General features: G+C 39.7%; 1 protein-coding gene across 1 annotated transcript in view; it reads left to right on the top strand.

Moving 5' to 3' along the window:
- plxna1a (plexin A1a) overlaps positions 1 to 25,207 on the top strand; it is a 223,005-nt gene that overhangs the window by 195,986 nt on the left and 1,812 nt on the right. Inside the window, exons 22-31 of the mRNA XM_056257929.1 lie at positions 73 to 329; positions 1,950 to 2,016; positions 9,328 to 9,474; positions 10,455 to 10,614; positions 15,486 to 15,589; positions 16,456 to 16,552; positions 19,690 to 19,880; positions 22,669 to 22,838; positions 22,942 to 23,154; positions 24,336 to 24,486. Coding sequence (XP_056113904.1) covers positions 73 to 329; positions 1,950 to 2,016; positions 9,328 to 9,474; positions 10,455 to 10,614; positions 15,486 to 15,589; positions 16,456 to 16,552; positions 19,690 to 19,880; positions 22,669 to 22,838; positions 22,942 to 23,154; positions 24,336 to 24,486 — 1,557 coding nt within the window. The remainder of the gene's footprint in view (positions 1 to 72; positions 330 to 1,949; positions 2,017 to 9,327; positions 9,475 to 10,454; positions 10,615 to 15,485; positions 15,590 to 16,455; positions 16,553 to 19,689; positions 19,881 to 22,668; positions 22,839 to 22,941; positions 23,155 to 24,335; positions 24,487 to 25,207) is intronic.

Raw genomic sequence — 25,207 nt, forward strand, 5'->3', positions numbered from 1 at the left:
AACAAAACACAACATATGTCATAATTAGCTCTACACTGTATAATGAGTTGCTCTGCGTTTTTTTCCCCACAGGTGCAGGCTAATGTCGAGAAGGCCTTGACTCTATTTGGTCAACTCCTCACCAAGAAGCACTTCCTTCTGACATTTATCCGCACGCTCGAAGCTCAGCGCTCCTTCTCCATGCGTGACCGTGGCAACGTGGCATCACTCATCATGACAGCTCTACAGGGAGAGATGGAGTACGCTACAGGAGTCCTCAAACAGCTGCTCTCTGACCTCATCGACAAGAACCTGGAGAGCAAGAACCACCCTAAACTGCTGCTCAGGAGGTGGGAGAGAACACACACACACAGATATACAGAGTTGGCCAATCAAAATAGAGGTTGTTTAGATTTAAAACTCTTAAAGGTACAGTAGCAAAAACCGAATTCTTCCCTGCTATCTAGTATGCGAAAAATAGTATGCCAAAAGAGTAGTGTGTCCGAATACCTAGTATTTGAAAAACAGTAGTTGAATAGTCCCCGGATGACTTACTTCTTCCGGCGAGATTCTTACGTGTTCAATTCGATTCAATTCAAGGGGAAATGTACACATCACAGCAGCACATACCACACGGTAATAATAAGGATGTGTGCATTCAATGGACACTTTACTATCCGATGACGCTACGGGAGAGGATTTATGAATGGAAGTGAAGCGACACAACTGACGCTTGTAGGTCACGTGATAATGACAACATGGCAGATGTAGTATGTCCAAATTTCATTCATACTACCCATATTCATACTATAGACCTTATGCACCAGAGAAACGAGGGCGCCGCCATCTTTAGAATATTGTCTTTGAACTTCCGTTTTTGCGGTCGCTCTGTATATCTCTATGGCATCGCTGTCCAGGAGTAATTAGCTGGTGAAGTTGATTTACTTATTGTAGAGTTAACGAAAGTTATCATGAGCATTGTAATGTTTATGATAAGCATTCTAAAGTATATGTCTTAACAAATGGACCTTGGGAATTTTTTTAACGAGCCGTTCATTCATAACTACGCAAGATCGCTGTGAAAATACAGACCGGAAGTCAAAAGACAATGAGCTCAGCGTGGAAAAGGGGCGTGGCTACATAAGGTCTATATAGAACATACTTTTTTTAACTGCTATGAAGTAAATTCAAATTCTACTCAGATAGTATGTGATTTTGGGCGCACCAAGGGTCATAGAGAGGGTAGAATATAGTACTGCAAATCTAAATTTAAAAGTAGATTTAAAATGATACAAAATTCCCAGCCTAGAAAAACCACCTCAAATTTTCTCCCTGACGCACAAAAGTTCATGTAAGTCAATACTCTCCATCTCACCCGAACGTCAACCCTGATCTAGCGCACTTACCGAAGTACGCTAATGAGCTATTCAGTACACTTGCCCCTCATGAAATACCTGTTGTCCCGCTCCATTCACCTTATCTCCCCTTCACCGTTTTATTAACGAGCATATAATTTAATAATAGGCCCTTATGTAAGGAAGTAATGGGAGTTGGTAAGTCTATGTGAATGCATTATTGAACAGCAGAAAAGGCTCCTGGTGGGCTTGAGGGAGGAAGGAGCCGCAGTTTGCAGCCCGCACTAGCAGTCGCTCTCGTTTGCCAGCTACAGACGAATTGAAGTCCATTAATTACGGCATGCTTTAATTACTTCTGTTCTGGGGAAGCTTTTGGGGGGTCTTCGGCTAGCGACAGGTTGGCCATTAATGGAAGACGTCGCCCAATTACTGTAATTGTCTGGTCTTAATGAAGATTGGTGGTTTGTTTTGGAAAAAGTGCAGTTTTTTTCCCCCCACAAGTACCACATTAGTAGTTTTTTTTTTTTTTTTTGAGAAGGCTTTTATTTACTTTTGGATTGCATTTTTATTGTATGAATTGGAATTCATATTTCCTCTTTTCCTCTCTGCTTTTAGGACCGAGTCTGTTGCTGAGAAGATGCTTACGAACTGGTTCACTTTTCTTCTGTACAAGTTCTTAAAAGTAAGTTGGTACAGTATGTAGGATATCGTTAAAAACTTTGGGGTCGTTATATTATATTTTATTTTTTTAAAGAAATAAATACTTGTATTTTGCTGAGAATCCTGAAAAATATTTCTCAAAAATATTAAGCAGCACAACTGTTTTCAACATAATTATAAGGAGTGTTTCTTGTGCACCAAATCAACAATATTAGAATGATTTCTGAAGGATCATGTGACACTGAAGACTGGAATAATGATGCTGAAAATTCTGCTATGCCATCACAGGAATAAATTACATTTCAGAATATATTCCAAAATATATTTCACATTATTAAGATATTAGCGAACCCAAACTTTTGAATAGTAGTGTACAGTACATGCACATGTTTTATGCACCACTGGATCTGCAGTGCCACCTTATATTTTACACCTTATATTTGTGAAGTTTCATAGTTTGATTCACAAGTTGAACTCATGAGCCAGTTCTTCAAAAGAATCAAAGAGAAATTTTGAATCTGTTTGATTTGTTTGAATCAGTCTAACGAATCACCCTAGATCTACATTTGTGTGTTAAGGGGAGTTTTTTTTTTAATCCCATTGACTTTTATCATATGGACAAAACCATTTGAAACCTAAAATATCAGCTTTGATATGATAGGTGAGTAAATGACAGAACATTTGTATAAAGTCTGTTCTACTCACTCCTGATAAATCAAAAATGCACCCAAACACACATACAAAAACACAAAAATGAATTCACACTCTTTATTCTACAAGAATAGGGCGACCAAAGAACCTTCCCACCAGTAGTTTCAACATGATGAGACAAATTAAGAAACAGAAGCTGTCTGTCAGGGGTCGGGCAGGTCAAAGGCTGTCCCTAGCGGCACCTCTGCATCTGAGTCCCCATCAGCTCTTAGTTCCCTCTCCTTTTATATACTCCTGTTCTCTCCCCCCGACACCCCCCCACCCACCCATCCTGCTTCGCTCCATGACGCCACTCACAGAGCGTGATTGAGCTGCAGGATGTCGCATCCTCCCCTGTCTGTCTCTCTCTCTCTCGCACTCTCACATTAGCAGCTCTCTAGTTTTATTAGTTCAATCATGCAGGGCTCAGCATGCACTGGAAGAATTTTAATCAACAGGAAACCGGTGTCTAGAATACTTTCACATCAGAGAAATTCATTTAAAGTTGACACAAATTGAACATGCTTTTGCATTATTTGACAACATAGAATGTAGTTGTTTGTAAAGGAATAGTTCATCCAAAAGATGAAAATGGTCAATTTATTTACAGTACTATACTAATAATAGACTGATATCAGATGAGGGACCATACATTTTAAATATTAAAATGGAAAGATTTAATAAATAAAATACACACACACTATGTATGTAGGTGTATGTTTGTGCTTATATATGTATGTGTAATATATATATATATATATATATACACTCACCGGCCACTTTATTAGGTACACCTGTCCAACTGCTCGTTAACACTTAATTTCTAAGCAGCCAATCACATGGCGTCAACTCAGTGCATTTAGGCATGTAGACATGGTCAAGACAATCTCCTGCAGTTCAAACCGAGCATCAGTATGGGGAAGAAAGTTGATTTGAGTGACTTTGAACGTGGCATGATTGTTGGTGCCAGAAGGGCTGGTCTGAGTATTTCAGAAACTGCTAATCTACTGGGATTTTCACGCACAACCATCTCTAGGGTTTACAGACAATGGTCCGAAAAAGAAAAAACATCCAGTGAGCGGCAGTTCTGTGGGCGGAAATGCCTTGTTGATGCCAGAGGTCAGAGGAGAATGGCCAGACTGGTTCGAGCTGATAGAAGGGCAACAGTGACTGAAATAACCACTCGTTACAACCGAGGTATGCAGCAAAGCATTTGTGAAGCCACAACACGCACAACCTTGAGGCGGATGGGCTACAACAGCAGAAGACTCCACCGGGTACCACTCATCTCCACTACAAATAGGAAAAAGAGGCTACAATTTGCAAGAGCTCACCAAAATTGAACAGTTGAAGACTGGAAAAATGTTGCCTGGTCTGATGAGTCTCGATTTCTGTTGAGACATTCAGATGTTAGAGTCAGAATTTGGCGTAAACAGAATGAGAACATGGAACCATCATGCCTTGTTACCACTGTCCAGGCTGGTGGTGGTGGTGTAATGGTGTGGGGGATGTTTTCCTGGCACACTTTAGGCCCCTTAGTGCCAATTGGGCATCGTTTAAATGCCACGGCCTACCTGAGCATTGTTTCTGACCATGTCCATCCCTTTATGGCCACCATGTACCCATCCTCTGATGGCTACTTCCACCATGTCACAAAGCTCTAATCATTTCAAATTGGTTTCTTGAACATGACAATGAGTTCACTGTACTAAAATGGCCTCCACAGTCACCAGATCTCAACCCAATAGAGTATCTTTGGAATGTGGTGGAACGGGAGATTCGCATCATGGATGTGCAGCCGACAAATCTGCGGCAACTGTGTGATGCCATCATGTCAATATGGACCAAACTCCCTGAGGAATGCTTCCAGCACCTTGTTGAATCTATGCCACGAAGAATTGAGGCAGTTCTGAAGGCAAAAGGGGGTCCAACCCGTTACTAGCATGGGGTACCTAATAAAGTGGCCGGTGAGTGTATATATCAATTATTTTCTAGAAATACATCTAGAAACAAATATTATTGTGTATAGAAATAGTCTCACACAAAGCAGTCAAAGCAACAAAAAAAATATGTTTTTTTTTTTTTTTATCATTGGACTTTGGCTGGAAAAGAGCAGCATGAATAAGTTGCCTAATATGTTCCTTTTAGACTAAATCAGCCAATTCCAATTTGCTCATTTGAAGTCAGTTTCAAGCTCTGTCTGTTTACAGGCCTCGTTTGGCTCCTCTGCTAACTGACAAAAGTTCAGAAGCAGACAGTTTGTGATCGCTAATTAGCATTAGGAAAAGCGGCGCTGTTTTAGACGGATGGGATTGTGGCGTGAGTTAGTGGAACTGACAAGCTGTTGTCACCAACACACAGCTTGTAATATCACATATGATGACACTGCTCAGAAAGCACAGTTGAAGCAAACTGACACAAGTCAAACCTTCCCAGAAATCTCTCTCACAAAGTGCAGTTTTTTTTTAATCAACATTCTGGCCACAGTGGTGCTTTTGAACGAGGTCTGCTCAAGGCTGTGGTGTGGAATAATTGATCTGCTAGCTCTGTATTTCAACAGGATATTTTCCTGCTACTGTTCATTAGCCCTATGGGTGGGTGAGGTCTGTCTATGTGGTCTGCTCTCTCTCGCTCTCTTTCTGTCTCTTTCTTTAATGAAGCTAGAGCGTGGGATGAGGTCTGGTCTCTCGGCCGCGTGCGCTGCAGTGGGGGTCTCTAAGAGTGATGTATTCACGCTCCCTCTCGTTAGCAGCTGTCGGCTTAATTAGCGCAGATGCTAACGAGACGTTAACAGCATATGGTGGGAGGGTGGGTGGAGTAAAACAGGATGAAGTGGTGGAGGAAACCAGAGTAACTGTTTTGTGTGGGTATGCGCGAGGCGGAGGAAGACGGCGGGTTTCCTCGTTTCACCGTGCCCATCATAATCACTGCGGTCGGGGGGTCGGTTGAGGAGGGATACAAGCCTAATGCGTCTCGCATGTGACTGCTCTCCGTAAATCATGACTTGCGTGTCTCCTGCATTAAAATTTGACCAATCTTTGGAAATTATATCAGATTTTGACTTAATTGACATAATTTCTGTCTCAGAAACTCATTCCAATTCATTGTAGCTTCAGAAACTTTGTAGATTCTGCCTAAGAAACGATTAGCAAGTGTATTCGTGGTAGCTTCAGATTTTGTGGTAATGTGTAAATCACACAATGTGTTCTGTGTAATCTGAAGCTACAATGGAAAAGATTGCTAATTGCTAGTTTCTGTCTCAGAAACTCATTACAGATCATTGTAGCTTCAGATTCATTGTAGTTTCTGCCCTAAGAAACTAGCGATTAACACAATTATTCATTGTAGCTTCTGACTCAGAAACTAGCGATTAACACGTTTATTCATTGTAGCTTCAGATTCATTGTAGCTTCTGATTGTAGCTTCATGTAGCTTCATGAATAAACGCGATTAACACGTTTATTCATGAGCTTCTGCCTAAGTTTCTGAGCTTCTGCCTCAGAAACTAGCGATAACACGTTTATTCATTGTAGCTTCTGCCTCAGAAACTAGCGATTAACGTGTTTATTCATTGCAGCTTCTGACTCAGAAACTAGCGATTAACACGTTTATTCATTGTAGCTTCTGGCTCAGAAACTAGCGATTAACACGTTTTTTCATTGTAGCTTCTGACTCAGAAACTAGCAATTTTACGCGTTTATTCATTGTAGCTTCTGACTCAGAAACTAGCGATTAACGCGTTTATTCATTGTAGCTTCTGCCTCAGAAACTAGCGATTAACGCGTTTATTCATTGTAGCTTCTGACTCAGAAACTAGCGATTAACACGTTTATTCATTGTAGCTTCTGACTCAGAAACTAGCGATTAACGTGTTTATTCATAGTAGCTTCTGACTCAGAAACTAGCAATTAACACGTTTATTCAATGTAGCTTCTGACTCAGAAACTAGCGATTAACACATTTATTTATTGTAGCTTCTGGACTCAGAAACTAGCGATTAACACGTTTATTCATTGTAGCTTCTGCCTCAGAAACTAGCGATTAACACGTTTATTCATTGTAGCTTCTGACTCAGAAACTAGCGATTAACACGCTTATTCATTGTAGCTTCTGCCTCAGAAACTAGCGATTAACACATTTATTCATTGTAGCTTCTGCCTCAGAAACTAGCGATTAACACGTTTATTCATTGTAGCTTCTGACTCAGAAACTAGCGATTAACGTGTTTATTCATAGTAGCTTCTGACTCAGAAACTAGCAATTAACACGTTTATTCAATGTAGCTTCTGACTCAGAAACTAGCGATTAACACATTTATTTATTGTAGCTTCTGGACTCAGAAACTAGCGATTAACACGTTTATTCATTGTAGCTTCTGCCTCAGAAACTAGCGATTAACACGTTTATTCATTGTAGCTTCTGACTCAGAAACTAGCGATTAACACGCTTATTCATTGTAGCTTCTGCCTCAGAAACTAGCGATTAACACATTTATTCATTGTAGCTTCTGCCTCAGAAACTAGCGATTAACACATTTATTCATTGTAGCTTCTGGCTCAGAAACTAGCGATTAACACGTTTATTCATTGTAGCTTCTGACTCAGAAAATAGCGATTAACGCGTTTATTCATTGTAGCTTCTGCCTCAGAAACTAGCGATTAACGTGTTTATTCATAGTAGCTTCTGACTCATAAACTAGCAATTAACACGTTTATTAATTGTAGCTTCTGCCTCAGAAACTAGCGATTAACACGTTTATTCATTGTAGCTTCTGACTCAGAAACTAGCGATTAACATGTTTATTCATTGTAGCTTCTGGCTCAGAAACTAGCGATTAACACGTTTATTCATTGTAGCTTCTGACTCAGAAACTAGCGATTAACACGTTTATTCATTGTAGCTTCTGACTCAGAAACTAGCGATTAACACGTTTATTCATTGTAGCTTCTGACTCAGAAACTAGCGATTAACACGTTTATTCATTGTAGCTTCTGACTCAGAAACTAGCGATTAACACGTTTATTCATTGTAGCTTCTGACTCAGAAACTAGCGATTAACGCGTTTATTCATTGTAGCTTCTGACTCAGAAACTAGCGATTGACACGTTTATTCATTGTAGCTTCTGGCTCAGAAACTAGCGATTAACACGTTTATTCGTTGTAGCTTCTGACTCAGAAACTAGCGATTAACGCGTTTATTCATTGTAGCTTCTGACTCAGAAACTAGCGATTAACACGTTTATTCATTGTAGCTTCTGGCTCAGAAACTAGCGATTAACACGTTTATTCATTGTAGCTTCTGACTCAGAAACTAGCGATTAACACGTTTATTCATTGTAGCTTCTGACTCAGAAACTAGCGATTACCACGTTTATTCATTGTAGCTTCTGACTCAGAAACTAGCGATTAACACATTTATTCATTGTAGCTTCTGGACTCAGAAACTAGCGATTAACAGGTTTATTCATTGTAGCTTCTGCCTCAGAAACTAGCGATTAACACGTTTATTCATTGTAGCTTCTGACTCAGAAACTAGCGATTAACACGCTTATTCATTGTAGCTTCTGCCTCAGAAACTAGCGATTAACACGTTTATTCACTGTAGCTTCTGACTCAGAAACTAGCGATTAACACGTTTATTCATTGTAGCTTCTGACTCAGAAACTAGCGATTAACACGTTTATTCATTGTAGCTTCTGACTCAGAAACTAGCGATTAACACGTTTATTCATTGTTGCTTCTGCCCTAAGAAACTAGCGATTAACACGTTCATTCATTGTAGCTTCTGACTCAGAAACTAGCGATTAACACGTTCATTCATTGTAGCTTCTGACTCAGAAACTAGCGATTAACACGTTTATTCATTATAGCTTCTGACTCAGAAACTAGCGATTAATACGTTTATTCATTGTAGCTTCAGATTTTGCGTCGTAATGTATAATTCACACAATGTGTTTTATGTATAATCTGAAGATGCGATGAAAATTCCTGCTAATCGCTAGTTTTTCATCTAATATTTATATTTTATTTTATTTCAGCTTTGTTTAGTTTTTGTTTAATAACAACCCTGCTGGTTGGTTGCTAAATGCTAACGGATGCCTGATTCAAACAGAAACATAAATATGAATAATTAAGAAACTCACAAGTTGTTTGTTAGCCAGTGAAAAATGTTAATGCTAATGTAGAAATCAGCCTATCAATCCACATCCCTGCCGCCTCTCTCTCCACACCTATCCGTTCGTTTCACAAAGGGGTTTAAGTGCTTCCTCCCAATCGTTAACCTCCATCTATCGCTCTCTCTATTCCCTACGTTTAAACTGTTTGTCTTTTTCGAGAGGGGCTTTTTGAGGGTGTGAGAGGCTAATGGTTGTATTGATTGGCAAGTCCTTGTGATTATTTGAAAGCGGTGTGCCATTATAGCTGCTTGTTTTTCACATCTGAAGTGACAGTTTATCAGTAATCAAGTTTTGCTCAATATACAAATCCTGAAATGCATTTTATGTCCGCGTGTTACTATGAAAGGAAAGAAGGGCTATTGATCGCATCATCTTTCACTTTTTATGAGGTGAAAAAATTCACGGTGCATGTATTCATGACATTGTGGAGTCCTAACACACTGTTGTTTCTGACTCTTTCTCTACAGGAGTGTGCAGGCGAGCCTCTCTTCATGCTGTACTGTGCTATTAAACAGCAGATGGAAAAAGGCCCTATAGACGCCATCACCGGAGAGGCCCGATACTCCCTCAGCGAGGACAAACTCATCCGACAACAGATTGACTATAAGACGCTGGTCAGTGCAAGCACACACTCAGTATACAGTGCACAACATTAGCTCACTCATCTGAAGGTCTGAGGATGTGTTTTTATGTCTCTCCAATCAAGATGAAATCAAAATTGACCTTATTTGTATTCTTAATAAATGTCACCTGTCCTGTTGTGCACAACTCATGAATATTACTATAGAGGAAAAAGTAATCTTTAATCAAAAGGGCTTTTGACACATTAAAAAATAAACCCTGGGTCAAACTAAACCCTGGTTTTTCTTGCTTCAGGGTACCTTCATTACCGAGGGTACATTCATTCTGGTATTCATGAGCTGACTTTTCACACTGTACATTCCTAAACCCTGGGATAACATCCTTATTTGCATATTTGTGGTGTCGGTGTCAGTGATTGGACGAACTCAACATGCAACCTGTTTACATAGATTACATGCCCTTTACAGGCTATAAATGTAAGAATAAAATGGTCTCTTCTTCACGCCAATTAACGCGATCACCGTTTGACGTTTTTCCTCTTAAACATTGAAACGACGCAGCGTCTCCGTGACTGCAATAGTGTTGTTAACTCTGATTCTAAATTACGAGTGTGCAATGTTCCTTTACCCAGGTGCAATGATAACCCAGGGTTAAGCGCAGTGTGAAAAGTGTATTAACTTTAGCATCCTACTTTTTGCTGACCGTTCCTTCTGCTGATTTAACAAAGTCAATGTGCAGTGAAAACCTCCTGACATGAAAGCTTTTCCGAAACGTAGCCAGCAAAAAAAAAAGAAGAAGCTATTTTTACAAATATTTTTGCTTATTAAATGAAGTTCCAAATGTTGAACATTCCAGATCAGTCACTTATGAGATTTTTTAGAAGACAGCGGCCTTGATTTTAGAACAGAGCCATGGTGTTTTCAACTAGTTTTTACAGTATTGAGTGTTTTAACTGCTCAAACTAGAAGCTAATGATAAATCGCTCAGACTGATTTACCTTGTCTCTTTTTAGACACTTCATTGCGTGAACCCAGAGAGCGAGAACGGCCCGGAGGTGACGGTGAAATGCCTGAACTGCGACACAATCACCCAGGTGAAAGAGAAGCTTCTGGACGCTGTGTATAAAGGAAGCCCCTACTCACAGAGACCCAAAGCTGGAGACATGGACCTGGGTAAGAACTCTTGAGAAACTCTTGAGAAAGAGTCATTAGGTCATTCTAAACCCTGGATAGCAAAATCTTGGCTTACCGTATTTTCCGCACTATAAGGCGCACTTAAAAGCCTTTAATTTTCTCAAAAAACGACAGTGCGCCTTATAATCCGGAGCGCCTTATATATGGATCAATTGGTTAATAATGCTCCGCGTTATTAAATTCGCCCGCAAACTCGCGCTCGTGTCCATCTTTTGCCCGCTCTGTCACACGGCCACTTCAACCTCGTATAAATCAGGTTATGTGTGTAAGTCACGAGCGCTCACTCTTACTAACAGACACACGAACAGACACACTGTCCCCGGCGCTGCTCTCGCGTCACAGAATGTTCATAAACCGGGTCGTCTCATTCAAAACAGCCAGCTGTTGCTGTCAGCGAGCCGCCGCACATGAATACTCATGAGTCAGGCTGCGAATGTAATGGTGTGTTCACACCAAACGCGAATAGAGCGTCAAATACGCGTCTATCGCGTCTAATTAGACGCTTGAACATTCGCTCGAGTTAAAATTTTTCAACTTGCGCGGAAGACATTCGCAGCAAACGCGTCGCCCCAATTCGCGTCATTCGCAACGCCCCGCGCAAATGATGCGTCTATTCGCGTCTTTGCATTGACTTTGTATGTAATCCACTCGCGCAAATAATTAAATTTGCGTTCGGTGTGAACACACCATAAGTTATGTGCCCGCCCCAGCGCGCTCGCGCTTACTAATAAACGCCTCGCCTCTGGCGCCGCGCACTCGCTACATTCCCTTTAGTACATCTAGTGGATGCATAACGCAAACCCAGTGAAACGTTTGACTGCAGTATCTTATGCGCCTTATATTCCGGTGCGCCCTTTATATGAAAAATGTTCTAAAATAGGTCATTCATTGAAGGTGCGCCTTATAATCCGGTGCGCCTTATAGTGCGGAAAATACGGTAACTTGTTTCATGTTTCACACTATTCAACTCTTTGCCCTGGTTTGCAATTAATCCTGGGCAGTTAGGTTTAGACTCTACATTTGGAAGCCCTGGGTTAATGTTCTTATTTGCATATTTATGAGGTCAATAAGATTGATTGGTTTTAATAACTGCCTGTCCATCTCTGAAAATGTTTACATGTACAAGTGAACGTTTCTGTGGCTGTAAAAAGCACATGAATATTTAATGAGGTCAACAATGAGGCAGTTTAGGATTAGTTCGCTGCACTGCATCTTTTCACACTGTATAGTGTGTACCTTTGCCGCTGCAGGTGGGGAGGGTTCCATAACCCAGGGTTAAAAGTGGTGCTAACCCTGTTTCGAAATTACAAGAATGAAACGTTGCATAAACCGGGGTAATGAGACGCCTTACCCAGGGTTAAAAAGGCGATAACCCAGGCTTAAATGCAACGTGAAAAGCCCTAGAGACTTGCAGTTTGGATGAGTGGTTGGCAGAGCTTTTATGATTCAAGATGGACATATCAATGAAATATTGCATGTTAGGTATGTCAATTAATCACAATTAATCAATTAGACAATTAATCAATTAATTAATTATTCAAATAACTATTGATTAAGTAATCAATCTAAATTTTGACTTTAATACTACAAAATGCATAATGGAAGTTTCAAATATTTTATAGTACATTAATTTTATTAAATAAGTTTTTTATTATGCTTAATGTAAATATTGCAATTTATTTTTTTAACAAATTTTCAGGCCACTGAAGTTGAATACATTTAAGCTTTTTAGTATGCATTTAATTGAACTCAGTAATATTTTGCATGAATACATGATACAGGAAGACTGATAGAGGAACAGTACATAAATTGTATGTATACACACAGATTTTGATTACTGAACATTTCTGTGCTAAAACGAATTAATCGACAATTGATAACCTAATTAAATTATTAAACAAAATTATTAAAGGGGTCATAAAATGGTACATGCACTTTTACAAGTTGATTGTACTGAAATGTGTGTTGGCAGTGCCTGTACACAACCATTATATAATGATAAAAATCCATCCAGTGTTTTTGTTTTAATCTCCTTATATGTTTTCCCCTGCCTCAAATCAAGCCCGTTCGACCGTGTGACGTCACACGGTCGGACGCCCCTCCCACGATTGTTGATTGACAGCAACGTTTCAACACAGACCCGCCCTGAGCGAGCTGTCATCATAGTCCGCCATTGTTGATACGCTGGAGCAGAATGGCGTCTAAGCAATTGCATAGACAGTAAAAGAAAGAGCGATTGTGGTGTTCTGTTGGGTGTAATAACGAACACAGCAGTCGTTTTGATGTTCCTAAATCCGAACCGCTGAAGACGCAGTGGCTGAGTTTTGTTTTCGAAGGGAATATTACCCACGATCAACGTCAATGCTTTCATGTTTGCGCAAATCATTTCTCAGCAGACTGCTTTATAAACGAGGGTCAGTATAAATCTGGTTTTGCTAAGAAGCTGCTCCTGAAAAAAGAATTGGTACCAACTATTTATGTTACCTCTGCACCTCCAGAAGAAGTGAGTGTAAAGTTTTATTAACCTTTATATTAATCTTTGCAAATCGCGGAAAAAAGTTTTTCATGACCATTAGTTGTAACGTCAATCTGTCAACTAACGTATACATCAGTAAACACACAGCGTTCGTATCTCACTACTCTACCCTGCCAGTGCATGCAAAAATAGATCAAAGTGACATTACGTTAACCAACCATTCAGAAACGTCCTGTTCGAGCCTTAATTCACCTTTGGCTAAGCCCCGCCCCCCTTAGTTACTGTCGCTATGTTCGTCAAGCTACGCCGCTCTCACGCACACACCATGTTCTCAAGCAGTGAAAAATACATTGCGGAGCAGAGAGGAGACTGACAACAGGCTGACAGACCAGGTTACTTTTCGGTTACTTTTCATATTTAACATATTAAACAAAGTCTCACCTTTCAAATTTGGTTATTTTTTAAAAGAAATTTAAACAATAATGTTGGACTGTGGCAACACGGTGGCGGTAACGTTAGTCACCTTCAAAACTACCACAGCGTGTCTGTAACATTAACGTTAGGTGTTTGTATCTTGAATAACAAAGTTAGCTAACATCCAGCCGCTACTCAAAACATACAATCCTGACTTACGTTAACGTTACGTGATAACTAAACTATCGCTAAGCTTGCTTGCTAGCACCTTTCTTCATTAATTAGGGTAACGTTAGAGAACCGAAATCATAACCTAACAGCATAACACTGTCTAACTAGTATAACTTCACATTAAGGTTAAAAGCAACATTTACTTTATAGCACACAAGTGAGCTTGTTGAGGGGTTTAACGTAGCTGACTGTGAGGACGTCCACACAGTTCAATCCAAAGACGACACTTGTCAGGATTTGACTTCGGTTTTGGGAAGGAAAAAAAACGGACACCCCCCTCCAACCTCTCTGGGAAACGCGTATCTGTGTTACAAATGCCCCAGGGCAGGCACAACGTTCAACCATATTTTTGATAAAACTACGACGGTAATAGCCTGCCGAGACCAAAAATATGAGACGCCTGTGTTAAAGTCAATGGAGCACTGTGAAAAAGTGTCGGACCTCTGTGGGAGCTCGTTCTTGGCTGCGCTGTGATTGGTCAATCTACATTCTGGGGTGTGGCTTAGCCAAAGGCGAATTGTCGAACTTCTTTGCGGCCGTCATCTTGTTCCGGGTCCGACTCCGGTTCAAACTGATACGGTTGCACAGATGTCTCCTCAGAGACTCCCGCTGCCATTCTTTCTCCAAAATGTACCCTCAACTGTTGTCAAGGCAACACTCCACATGCATTGTTTCAAAACGCCTGCAGAACAGAGGGGCGGAGTGAGTAAAGCTCATTATCATTTAAAGGCATATGCACTGAAACGGCGTGCTGAAAACAGAGCTGTTTTTGACCAGGTACAATTAGTGTTTTCTTACAATACTAATGAGAATTTTTTATAAAAGTATATTACAAAGTTTTCATTTAGACCCTAAACATTCATATTCACTTTTACAAAAATGGCATTATATGACCCCTTTAACAACCCTGTTTCACGTTCTTGTAATCAAATGCCTCTGTTCAGAGAAGGTACTGTCAGCTAATACAAATGTTCAGCTTATCAGCAGCTTGATATAAATGGATGCTGAAGTCACCGTTGTGGGCACCAGGGAAATAGACACTGAACCATATCATCCACAGCAAGATCCCATTAGCTAGAGCAGTCCCCAACATGATTGTCATCTGGCTCAGACTGAGTGATGCTATCAGCTGCAGATCTCTTCTGGCTTTGCTTTGCTCTGCTCCTTGGCAGTTGTCTTTCAGAATCTGTTTCGAAATAAGAAACTGCGACTTCCTCCTGCAACAAACAAACAAACAAACAAACAGAAAGGTTGTTTATTGGAACGGTTTGCTTGTAAGAGGCTTACAACAGTCATTCCCATGACCTTGATCAGATCCATCATTTAGATCTGACCCGGAGTCAGACTTGTCACTCAGCCTCTGTTAACAGCAAGTGCATGTTTTCATATCTTTTCCGCTCGGAAAAGTGACTTCACTCTGCACAGGGAGATTCGGACAAGGTCTGCACAAGGTTATGTGCTCTAAATGAAGCATTTCTAAAGAGGAAAGCTCCCCTCAAGTGGTCAGTCGTCCTTGCTGTGGGAGTGATGTGCGTGTGTACACATAGCTAGAGTTTGAGTGCAAAATTATCCCCAAAAGTGAGCTAAATATGACAAAACTGTCTTTGGGAGGCATTTGGGGATGTCCTCAATTGGAAAATGTATTCATAAATAAGCAAGTACTGTTTTTTAAAACATAAAATGTCACCATTCCCGTTGACACACACCTTCATCTTGTTTTCTGTTGCAGAGTGGCGCCAGGGGAGACTGGCGAGGATCATTCTGCAGGATGAGGATGTCACTACTAAGATTGATAATGACTGGAAACGCCTGAACACACTAGCACACTATCAGGTACGGTCACTGTCCACAGCTGAGCAATAATAAGGAAAATAAAGATGTCATGGTCAAAGAATGCCAGAATTAGGTGGTGTATTCTGAGCGTGACACTCTTCAGGGTTCTCGTGGTCGTGGAAAACCTTTGGAATTTCTTTCTTTCTTCTTCTTTTTTTTATTGTGATCGCCTGGAACATTATGGAAATGTATTCAAATGTTAGAAGTCATAGACATTTCTGTAGTGATTTTTTTGTTGTTTTCTTTTTGGGGACCTTTGTTCAAAATAATCTCTTAATTCCAAGGATTGTTACCTGGCATATAAATGGAAAATTATTTTTTAAAAATACTTACGCATTAATCACGAATGACTGTAAAAGTCATGGAAACTGGTTGAATATGGTGGAAACACATTTCAAATTTGTTTTATGGTCTTAACTACAAAAACATGATCAAGTTGACATTTTATTCAAATATCATACAGTACCAGTCAAAAGTATGGAATAATTACGATTTTTTTATGTTTTTAAAAGATGTCTTATGCTCATCAAGGCTGCAATTTTTTTTTGAAAAATACAGTAAAATAACTGTCTTTTTTGTTTAATATTTTTTAAAATGTAGATTATTCCAGTGATGTCAAAGCTGAATTTTCAGCATCATTACTCCAGTCTTCAGTGTCACATCATTCTAAAATGCTGATCTGGTGCTCAATTATTAAAAACATTTAATATATATATATATTCCAAACTATTGACTGGCAGTGTACATCCATTAAGATTTTTGTATCTTTGATATGCAGAGTATAGTGCACTATAGATGAATGATATAGATGAATGTGTCTGTGAATGAGTTATTTGCAGTAATGTTGAGTACCTCACTGTATTCAGGTAACAGATGGGTCTGTTATCGCCCTGGTGCCAAAGCAAAACTCTGCGTACAACATCTCAAACTCGTCCACCTTCACCAAGTCCCTCAGCAGATACGGTAAGAACTCTGTCTCAACTCCCTGTTTTGATGTTCCCCTCAGAACTTCCACTTCTCGTCTCCTCCGAGACTTTCTTCAGAAGAGCGAGATCACGTCTGCCACATTCACCCGAGAGATTTGTATTTATTGCACCCAGAAGCTCACTGGCCTCCATTTTCCCTTAAAAACGAGGACTCGCGCTAGAATCGTGTCCTTGTGTCTGGATTTCAAAAAGCCGGCGGACTTCTTTGTGATGATTTTGTTTTGTTTTCCGAGCACTTTGGGTGTTTGTGCGAATAAGAGGTGATGATAGCACAGAACTGAAGGTGTTTTGTTCCTCAACCCCAAAAAAAGAAAGCGGATCAGAGAGAAAAAGCTGTTTAATGTTGTCTGTCCTCCTCAGATGCGCGTATCCGTGATTGCCGCAGAATTACATGCACTCAAGCCATGGCTCTCTCATGGCAGACGTCCATTATATTTCCCTTTGAGAGGGGGCTTCATGTCTGGGATAATTCTGCTCAAACACTGGACGCACATTCGTATTGTCGTTCAAGTCGTGTTTCGCTCGTTGCCATGGAAACGGCAGAGGTTACCGCAGTCGCTGTGGTGTCAGAGTGACGCCAATGCGGATCGTTGTCATTACATGATCTGGCTTCTTTTTTTTTTTACTTGATTTCCTGGATATGTAAGCTCATGAAAATACCTTTGAACATTGTTCCAAATCCCTTCACACCCCGGTACAGGAAGTGAATTCATATCTTCAATACCCAAATGAGCATTCCTCCCCGGCCTCCAGAATGGACATGGCGATAAGAGCACTGGACAGATATGCATCTCCCTGGGCCTCCGTAATGAAGTTTGACACTGGTACCATTAATAATGAACGATGCATTCACAAGCCGCAGGAGAGAACAGAAGAAGTCTTATTTCAGACTGCTCACAGGGTATTTTTATATATTCGTGTCAACCTTTATTACCCTGAGCTGAACATTATATGCGATTTGTGTCGCATTGAAGAACGAGATACAAACACTTGCTCATTGCTAGCAGCATGCAAGCGTGAATGGCCTGTTAGACCAGAAATATACTCATAAATATATACAAACATATATCTGCAAAGGCAGCTGTTTGGCCAGCGGATGACCAATATGTTTTTTTTCTTCTGTTTTTCAATATCTAGAAAGCAGGGTGACTGATACAATGCTGATATATACATAAACAAATAGCATACACGTTTGTTAAAAAGTTTGGGATAATACGATTTTTTTATGTTTTTGAAAGATGTATCTTATGCTCATCAAGGCTGCATTTTCTTGATCAAAAATACAGTAAAAAAAACTGTAATAGTGTGAACAAATATTACTATTCAAATGAACTGCGTTTAAAAATATAGTTTATTGCTGTGACGGCAAAGCAGATTTTTCCGTCTTTAGTGTCACTTGATCCTTCAGAAATCATTCTGCTTAATATTTTTGTGGAAACTGTGATACTTTTTTTCAGGAGTTGAAAAGAACAGCATTTATTTGAAATCAGAGTCGTTTGTAACATAATACATGTCTTTATTAATTATGAATGTCACTTTTGATTATTATTTCATCAATTTAATGAATATTTGCTTTAACTTTTGAATGGTTATGGCCTACTTAAATGGAAAGAGAACTTTTGCTTTCTACTCTATGTACTAAAACACTATCTAAATGGACAACTATTGGGCCATCATTTGGCCTGGCTGGCATATTGGTCTATTACTAGCGAAAGCGTTGTGAGCATGTGGTTTGTGGGCAGCCGTGGCCTAATAGTTAGAGAGTCAGACTGGTAACCCAAATGCTGCAGGTTCGATTCTCAATACCTGAAGGAAACTAAGGTGCCCTTGAGCGAGGCAACTAACCCCCAATCGCTCCCTGGGTGCCACAGCAAAAATGGCTGCCCAAACTGTCCATAGTTTGCAGTGTATGTGTGTTCACTACTCACTACTCCTAATGTGTGTGCACTAACTTGGATAGGTTAAATGCAGAGAACAAATTCCTAGTATGGGTTACCATAGGCCTTCGCATGTCACTTTCACTTTGTATTTTACATGTACCGTTGAGGGTGATAGTTACTTTGAAATGTCTTGTGTTGAACTAGATTATTGACTGTAGAAGACGTTTATGCTAGTGCCCATTCTTCCGGCAACATTACAAACACAAACACGCACTTGCATTATATTACGATTTTCAGTGTATGAACGTCTGCGTCGTTGACACACTTGCGTAGAGTAAGTTTCAGCCATTAGTGTTTATCTTCCGTTATCTTGTGGTCTCTGTTGCTTAAAAATGCTCCTTTCCCGGTTTATTTATTCCTTTATTTATTATTTATTTGCTTTTCTACTATTATGTTTTTCTAAGCCCTGACTTTTTATGCGGTGTAATATAAAAGCGCTGCGAGAGGCTGAATTAAGCTTACAGTGGCTGTTTCTTTCAAGCTCGCCGGCCTGCCAGTCTGTGACTGATTAACTAGACTCCAGACGCGGGACTCTATCTTTCACTCCCACTTGCCACTTAAGGATAGAATAAACCTGAGGGAGTTTTTGATGGATTCTGCAGATGCAGTATATTCATTGTAGTTTAGGGCATCCACAGGAAATGATCCTTACCCAGAATGCCTTATCCTCAGACAGATTACTGTGCTTAACCATCCATTAGCCAGAGCTCAGCTCCTCTCTGCTCTCATCTTTGATGTGTAACTCCTGGGTATTTAGCAGCCGACTGCTCATCAGATAGAAGAGACCGCCGGACCTGATTTACAACCGCCGATGTGACTGTTTTATGCTGCTTAGGTTTTCGCTTTATATTATATGTATGGGGTCAATACTGCCTGAGATTTCGGAACCTTCCAGATTATGATGAATTAAAAGCAATAAGCGTGAGAGGCCGTGCGTTACAGTGATTTTGATGCTGTACGAGTGCCTATAACACCCTTGACCAAGGTAAAATGACTGTAACGCATGGCTTTTTATGGCGTATTGCTTTTGTAAAATGGCGGCAGTATCAGGAACATGAAAACGCTTATCTTTCGGCAACTATTATAGTTCCTTCGCCTAGCAAATGTAAAAATAGAGCTATCCATGTTATAAAATGCTAGAAATGATTTAATGATTGACTCTCTTTCTCTTCAGAGAGCATGTTGAGGACGGCCAGCAGCCCAGACAGTCTGCGGTCCAGGACGCCCATGATCACGCCCGATCTAGAGAGCGGGACCAAGCTCTGGCACCTCGTCAAAAACCACGACCACGCAGACCAGCGTGAGGGCGATCGCGGGAGCAAGATGGTGTCAGAGATCTACCTGACACGACTGCTGGCCACCAAGGTGAGCTTTCATGATGTTTTCTTATTCATGTTTTTAAGAATTTTGAGGTACGTTTACAATGCCAGCGGCTTTGTCGCTACATGTCTATCGCTGGCTGTTAGGTCACTAGTGGGCATTCTCACTACTTGTTGTTATTAATAACAATTGTGAATGACATTTAGAGATGCTACTCCATGTTGTAGACAACCAATCAGTTTTCTTGCCGCTAAAAACCTTTTGGAGGGAAAAGACTCAATATAAATGGAATCAGTACATAAACTGCTTAATATTAAAGATGAACGAGAAACAGCAAGTTCTCTTTGCCATCACTGCTATGTATCTGTGGTGTAAGCGCAAGCGCCGTTGTATCTGGGTTCACAAAATCGTTCAGGCTCTGAGTTTACAGGGCAAGTACCATCAACTTCTCTTCCATCTTGCTCTCCACTAGTGGTGGATTACGTGCGCTCAATGGTTGTCGTTCCTGAAAGTCGTTTTTCATTTGCATAAAGTTTACCATTGGTCAACTTTGTTGCGTCACTGGACATGCCCACTTCTGGTCTGCAACGGTTGCTGTCCCTGGAATTCGCCAGATTTCCATTGAAAATGAATGGGATTAATGGTATTTTGTCACTGCATGTTGCAATATCAAATATGTTCTGATTGGCTATGATTGTGTAACATCACAGATCCACATTCAGTGTTGACAGACAAATTGCTTGAATCTCGTCATATCGCACCTGGTTAGGACACAATATAATATTCTTGCTATCTCATTTTTGCTCTGTCTTCCTCCCTCATTCCTCTCTCTCTCCCCCTTTCTTGGTTCTGTAGCTTATTGCTTCGCCTCCTAATTGTTAGGCTAGGAAAAAATGAAATCAGAATATGTTTACAACCCTCTCGGGTGGTCAATTTTGATACATAATAAAAAACGATAGATAAATGTAATGCTGTAGCGGAAGAGAACAGCAGGAGACAGGTAATTTGTTGTGGATCGAGTGCTTCATGGTGCGTGGTGACAGATCGCGGAATGAATGCTGGGAAACCACGCGGACTGTGTCTGTCTGTCTCGTGTACACACACACACACACACACACACATGCACACACAGAGATACACACACACACACATACACACACACACACACACACACACCAGATTCCTAATCAACACACTCCATATTATCTGAGAGCCACTGCTGTTCTCCCGCTCACAGACATGATGAATAAACCGACATCTCTGGTTCGGCTGCTCGAGGGTCTTTAGCGATTTTAGGCTTTTAGTAAGTTTTTGCAAGTAGTGATTGTGTGCAAGTAGCCGTTGTGATCAATAGGACAGGGTTAAAGCTGAGAAAATTGCATTTTCAGGCTTTTTCTAGCATTTTCTGTGGCCCAAAGTTCTGGTGTTTTTAATACAGTGGTTGTCAGCTGGTGGAGAAACAAAAGATGCTAAATGCAAATAATAAAATCCAACTAACTATAATATTGTGCATTAAATAAAATAAATGGTAAAAATAAAATGGTTAAAAAAATTCATTTTAAAATAATAAAATAAAATAAAAATAATTCAACTTTTAAAATAGATGAGAAAATGGTTCCCGAAATCTTGTGTTGATGACATTAACAGTCAAACTCTATGGTATATTTCTTGTTAATATTTGCTCATTGTTGGACTTGCGAAGTTGATGGCAATAAAACAAACATTTCAATATTTATTTGAATTCTGTATGATAAATTTAGGTATTTTCGGTCCAACTTGATGTCAAAATCTTGGTCTTGGTGCAAAACCAGTTGAGAACCACTGATTTTATATTTATTTTATATGAAAAATAGGACATTTAACAGGCATATTCATTAAAGGGGTCATCGGATGGAAAATTCACTTTTATATGGTGTTTATATGGTGTATATGTGTCTTTGCAGTGTGTGCATCCGATGACCCCGTTAAAGGGGTGGTTAAGTATGATTTCACTTTTTTAACTTTAGTTAGTGTGTAATGTTGCTGTTTGAGCATAAACAACATCTGCAAAGTTACAAAGCTCAAAGTTCAAAGCAAAGGAAGATATTTGCTTTTAAAGAAAAGGACTACAACAAACGGCTGGTATGGACTACACGTCATTCCTCCCGGGTTAGTGACATCACCAACCCTAAAATGTACATAAACCCCGCCCCCAGAACACGCAGTCCATGTTGAGAAGAGGAAGAGTTGTTGTATAAGAGTACATTTGTGTGAGTCAGCTCAAAATTTAGAGTCCATATTTTCACATGCAATAGAAAGTCACTCTGTGTGCATCTCACAACAGTTCCTATACGAGCGATTTATAGATTACCATGACAGAATATCCTAATTGAAGATAGGTAACTCCACACCAGCAACATAAATTCATCAACTAACCATTCAGAGACGTTCTGTTGCATTCTACATGTTGTCACTTCTTCTTGAGTCTCTCCATCTTTGTCTGACTCCGTTTTAACATTAAAGGCAGAACAGTTTCTGTCATTTTAGTGTGTCTGACTCTGCATGAGGTAATCGGAGCTGCTAACACACGTGAGCTCTTGAAACCCCGCCCTCTGCAGTAGCTCATTTGCATTTAAAGGGCCAGGCACAAAACGGTGCGTTTTTGCAAACCCTCAAAAAGTGACAATTTTAACATGCAATATAAAAATATATGCAGGGTATTTTGTGCTAAAACTTCACACACACACTCTGGGGACATCAGAGATTTATTTTACATCTCGTGAAAATGGCATTTTACCACCCCTTTAAGAGTTTTAGGTAATTGTCAAGACACTTCTGATTTCTCTCACTACAGGGTACGTTACAGAAATTCGTCGATGATTTGTTTGAGACGATATTCAGCACGGCACACCGTGGCAGTGCCCTCCCTCTCGCCATCAAATACATGTTTGACTTCCTGGATGAGCAGGCAGACAAACACCAAATCACAGATTCAGATGTTCGGCACACCTGGAAGAGCAACTGGTGAGGAGCGACGCTGTTTAAGACATTAGTAAAAACTGCTGTTTTATGAAATCAGCTAGATTTTGTTCTCATTATCTACCCATTGCCTTTCCCTCGTCCTCAGTTTGCCGTTAAGATTCTGGGTGAATGTGATCAAGAACCCTCAGTTTGTGTTCGACATCCACAAGAACAGCATCACGGATGCATGTCTCTCCGTGGTCGCCCAAACCTTCATGGACTCCTGCTCCACATCTGAACACAAGCTCGGCAAAGATTCCCCCTCAAATAAGCTGCTCTACGCTAAAGATATTCCCAACTACAAGAACTGGGTAGAAAGGTAAGTGGGCAAGAGACCCTGCTTAAGATGCATCTAGCACAAAATTCCCTTATTAGACCTGAATTATAACCTTCAAAGACGCAAATTCATATTGGTCATATTTTACGTAAAGTCAATTATGGAATTAATGTTTTATATCGATCTCGTAACTGTTTTACTTTAAGTGTGCGCAAGAAACTCGCTTCTCAACTTATACTTCCGATTTTTGACTATTGCGATGTTGTTTATCAAAACTCAGTAAAATCAGACCTTTCCCGTCTTAAAATAGCATATAACAGACTGTGCAGATTTGTCCTTGGTTGCCCTTTTCTCACACATCATTGCACAATGTATCAAGCCCTTAATTGGCCATCTTTAAATATAAGACGACAAATCCACTGGCTTCAATTAATATTCAAATGTATCCATTTCAATTACCCTTCTTATTTAAAACAGTATTTTGTTCTTATTACTTCAAATTATCATTTGAGGCACTCTGTTCAGCTTTATTTCTCTGTCCCCCGAGCCAAGAAGACAGTTGGCAAAAGAGCTTTTATGTTTAAAGCCACTTTAGATTGGAATAACTTACCTTCCGATATTAGATCCATCACTTCATTTGGGATGTTTAAGCATACTCTGTCTTCTTACTTTGTGATTGACTGCTCTTGTAATGTATGATGCTGACACAATGAGTTGAATTATTATTATAATTTATATTTTTATTATTAATTGTATTATTATTTTGTGATCCAAATACATATATATATACTATATACATTCAATTTCAAATGTATTTCTGCCAATCTTATTTAGTGGTTGTAAAGTTCTGTATATTCCGGTTTATATTTTGTTATTCTAATTATTTATTTATTTTTTATTTTTTATGTATATATATATATATATATATATATATATATATATATATATATATATATATGTGTGTGTATATATATATATATATATATATATATATTTTTTTTTTTTTTTTTTTTTTTGATTTGTGTTTGTGTTTGTGGTTCTGTATTTGTTTGCTCAATATGTATAATTGTACTTTTTATTTTTTAATTGTTCTTTGTGACGGCTGTGATGTACCTTAGGACCCCCTCGAAAACGAGATGATGCATCTCAAGGGGTTTATCCTAATAAATAAATTTGAAGAAATCATTATGCTCATTTGGGCCTGCTGTCTTGCCGTCCTGTAGGTATTACTCAGACATTGGGCGCATGTCCGCCATCAGTGATCAGGACATGAGCGCTTATCTCGCGGAGCAGTCCAGACTCCACCTGAGCCAGTTCAACAGCATGAGCGCACTCCACGAGATCTACTCCTACATCACCAAGTACAAAGACGAGGTAAGAGAAAGAAAAGCTGTGATCCGAACGGAATACAAGCATTTTGTTTATAAAAAATAGCATGCATACAGTAATGCGCTGTGCATAAACATTTCATAACTTTTATCAGAGATATTTGAGCATGGACTAATAATTCCAGCTGATATCACTTCCAGTTTATTTTGATAAGAGAAGATCAAGTTAAGCACATTGCATCATGGGATGCACTATTTCATACGGTGTGTTCTGGTTGCTGTACATTTTAGCAAATAGGTATAGTATCTTGTTAATGCATACAGAAAATGCACTTGCTATGTACAGTATAAATGCTGCATACTACTTTTCTTTGAAAAATATTATGTAGTATATCATTCTGAAGCTATTTCAGAGGGAAAGATGACAAATATGACGACTTCTCTGACTAGTACATCAGAATTCAACCAAAGCAAGCCAGAATAGGCTGTTAAAATGGCAAAATCTAAAATCTAACACTTTTAATACATGGCCACTCAGATACAGTTTTATCCATGTAGCCCTTCACACGTAACGCCATCTGACAGCACACACGAGATCATGTGTCAAAAGCAGTGACTCATTCCAGCCAGGCTGGATAAATGGAGAGATAATGAGCCGCCGAAGGAGACCATTTAGTTCTACCTCATACAGAAATGAGGGTGTTATGTGTGTGTGTGTTTAGTGAAAAGAAATTGACACAGTGTGTCTGCATAATTATTCCTACATT

This window comes from Rhinichthys klamathensis, unplaced genomic scaffold (genome assembly GCF_029890125.1).
Source record: "Rhinichthys klamathensis goyatoka isolate OS25496 unplaced genomic scaffold, OSU_Roscu_1.1 h1tg000147l_1, whole genome shotgun sequence".
In the NCBI taxonomy this organism is placed as follows: domain Eukaryota; kingdom Metazoa; phylum Chordata; class Actinopteri; order Cypriniformes; family Leuciscidae; genus Rhinichthys; species Rhinichthys klamathensis.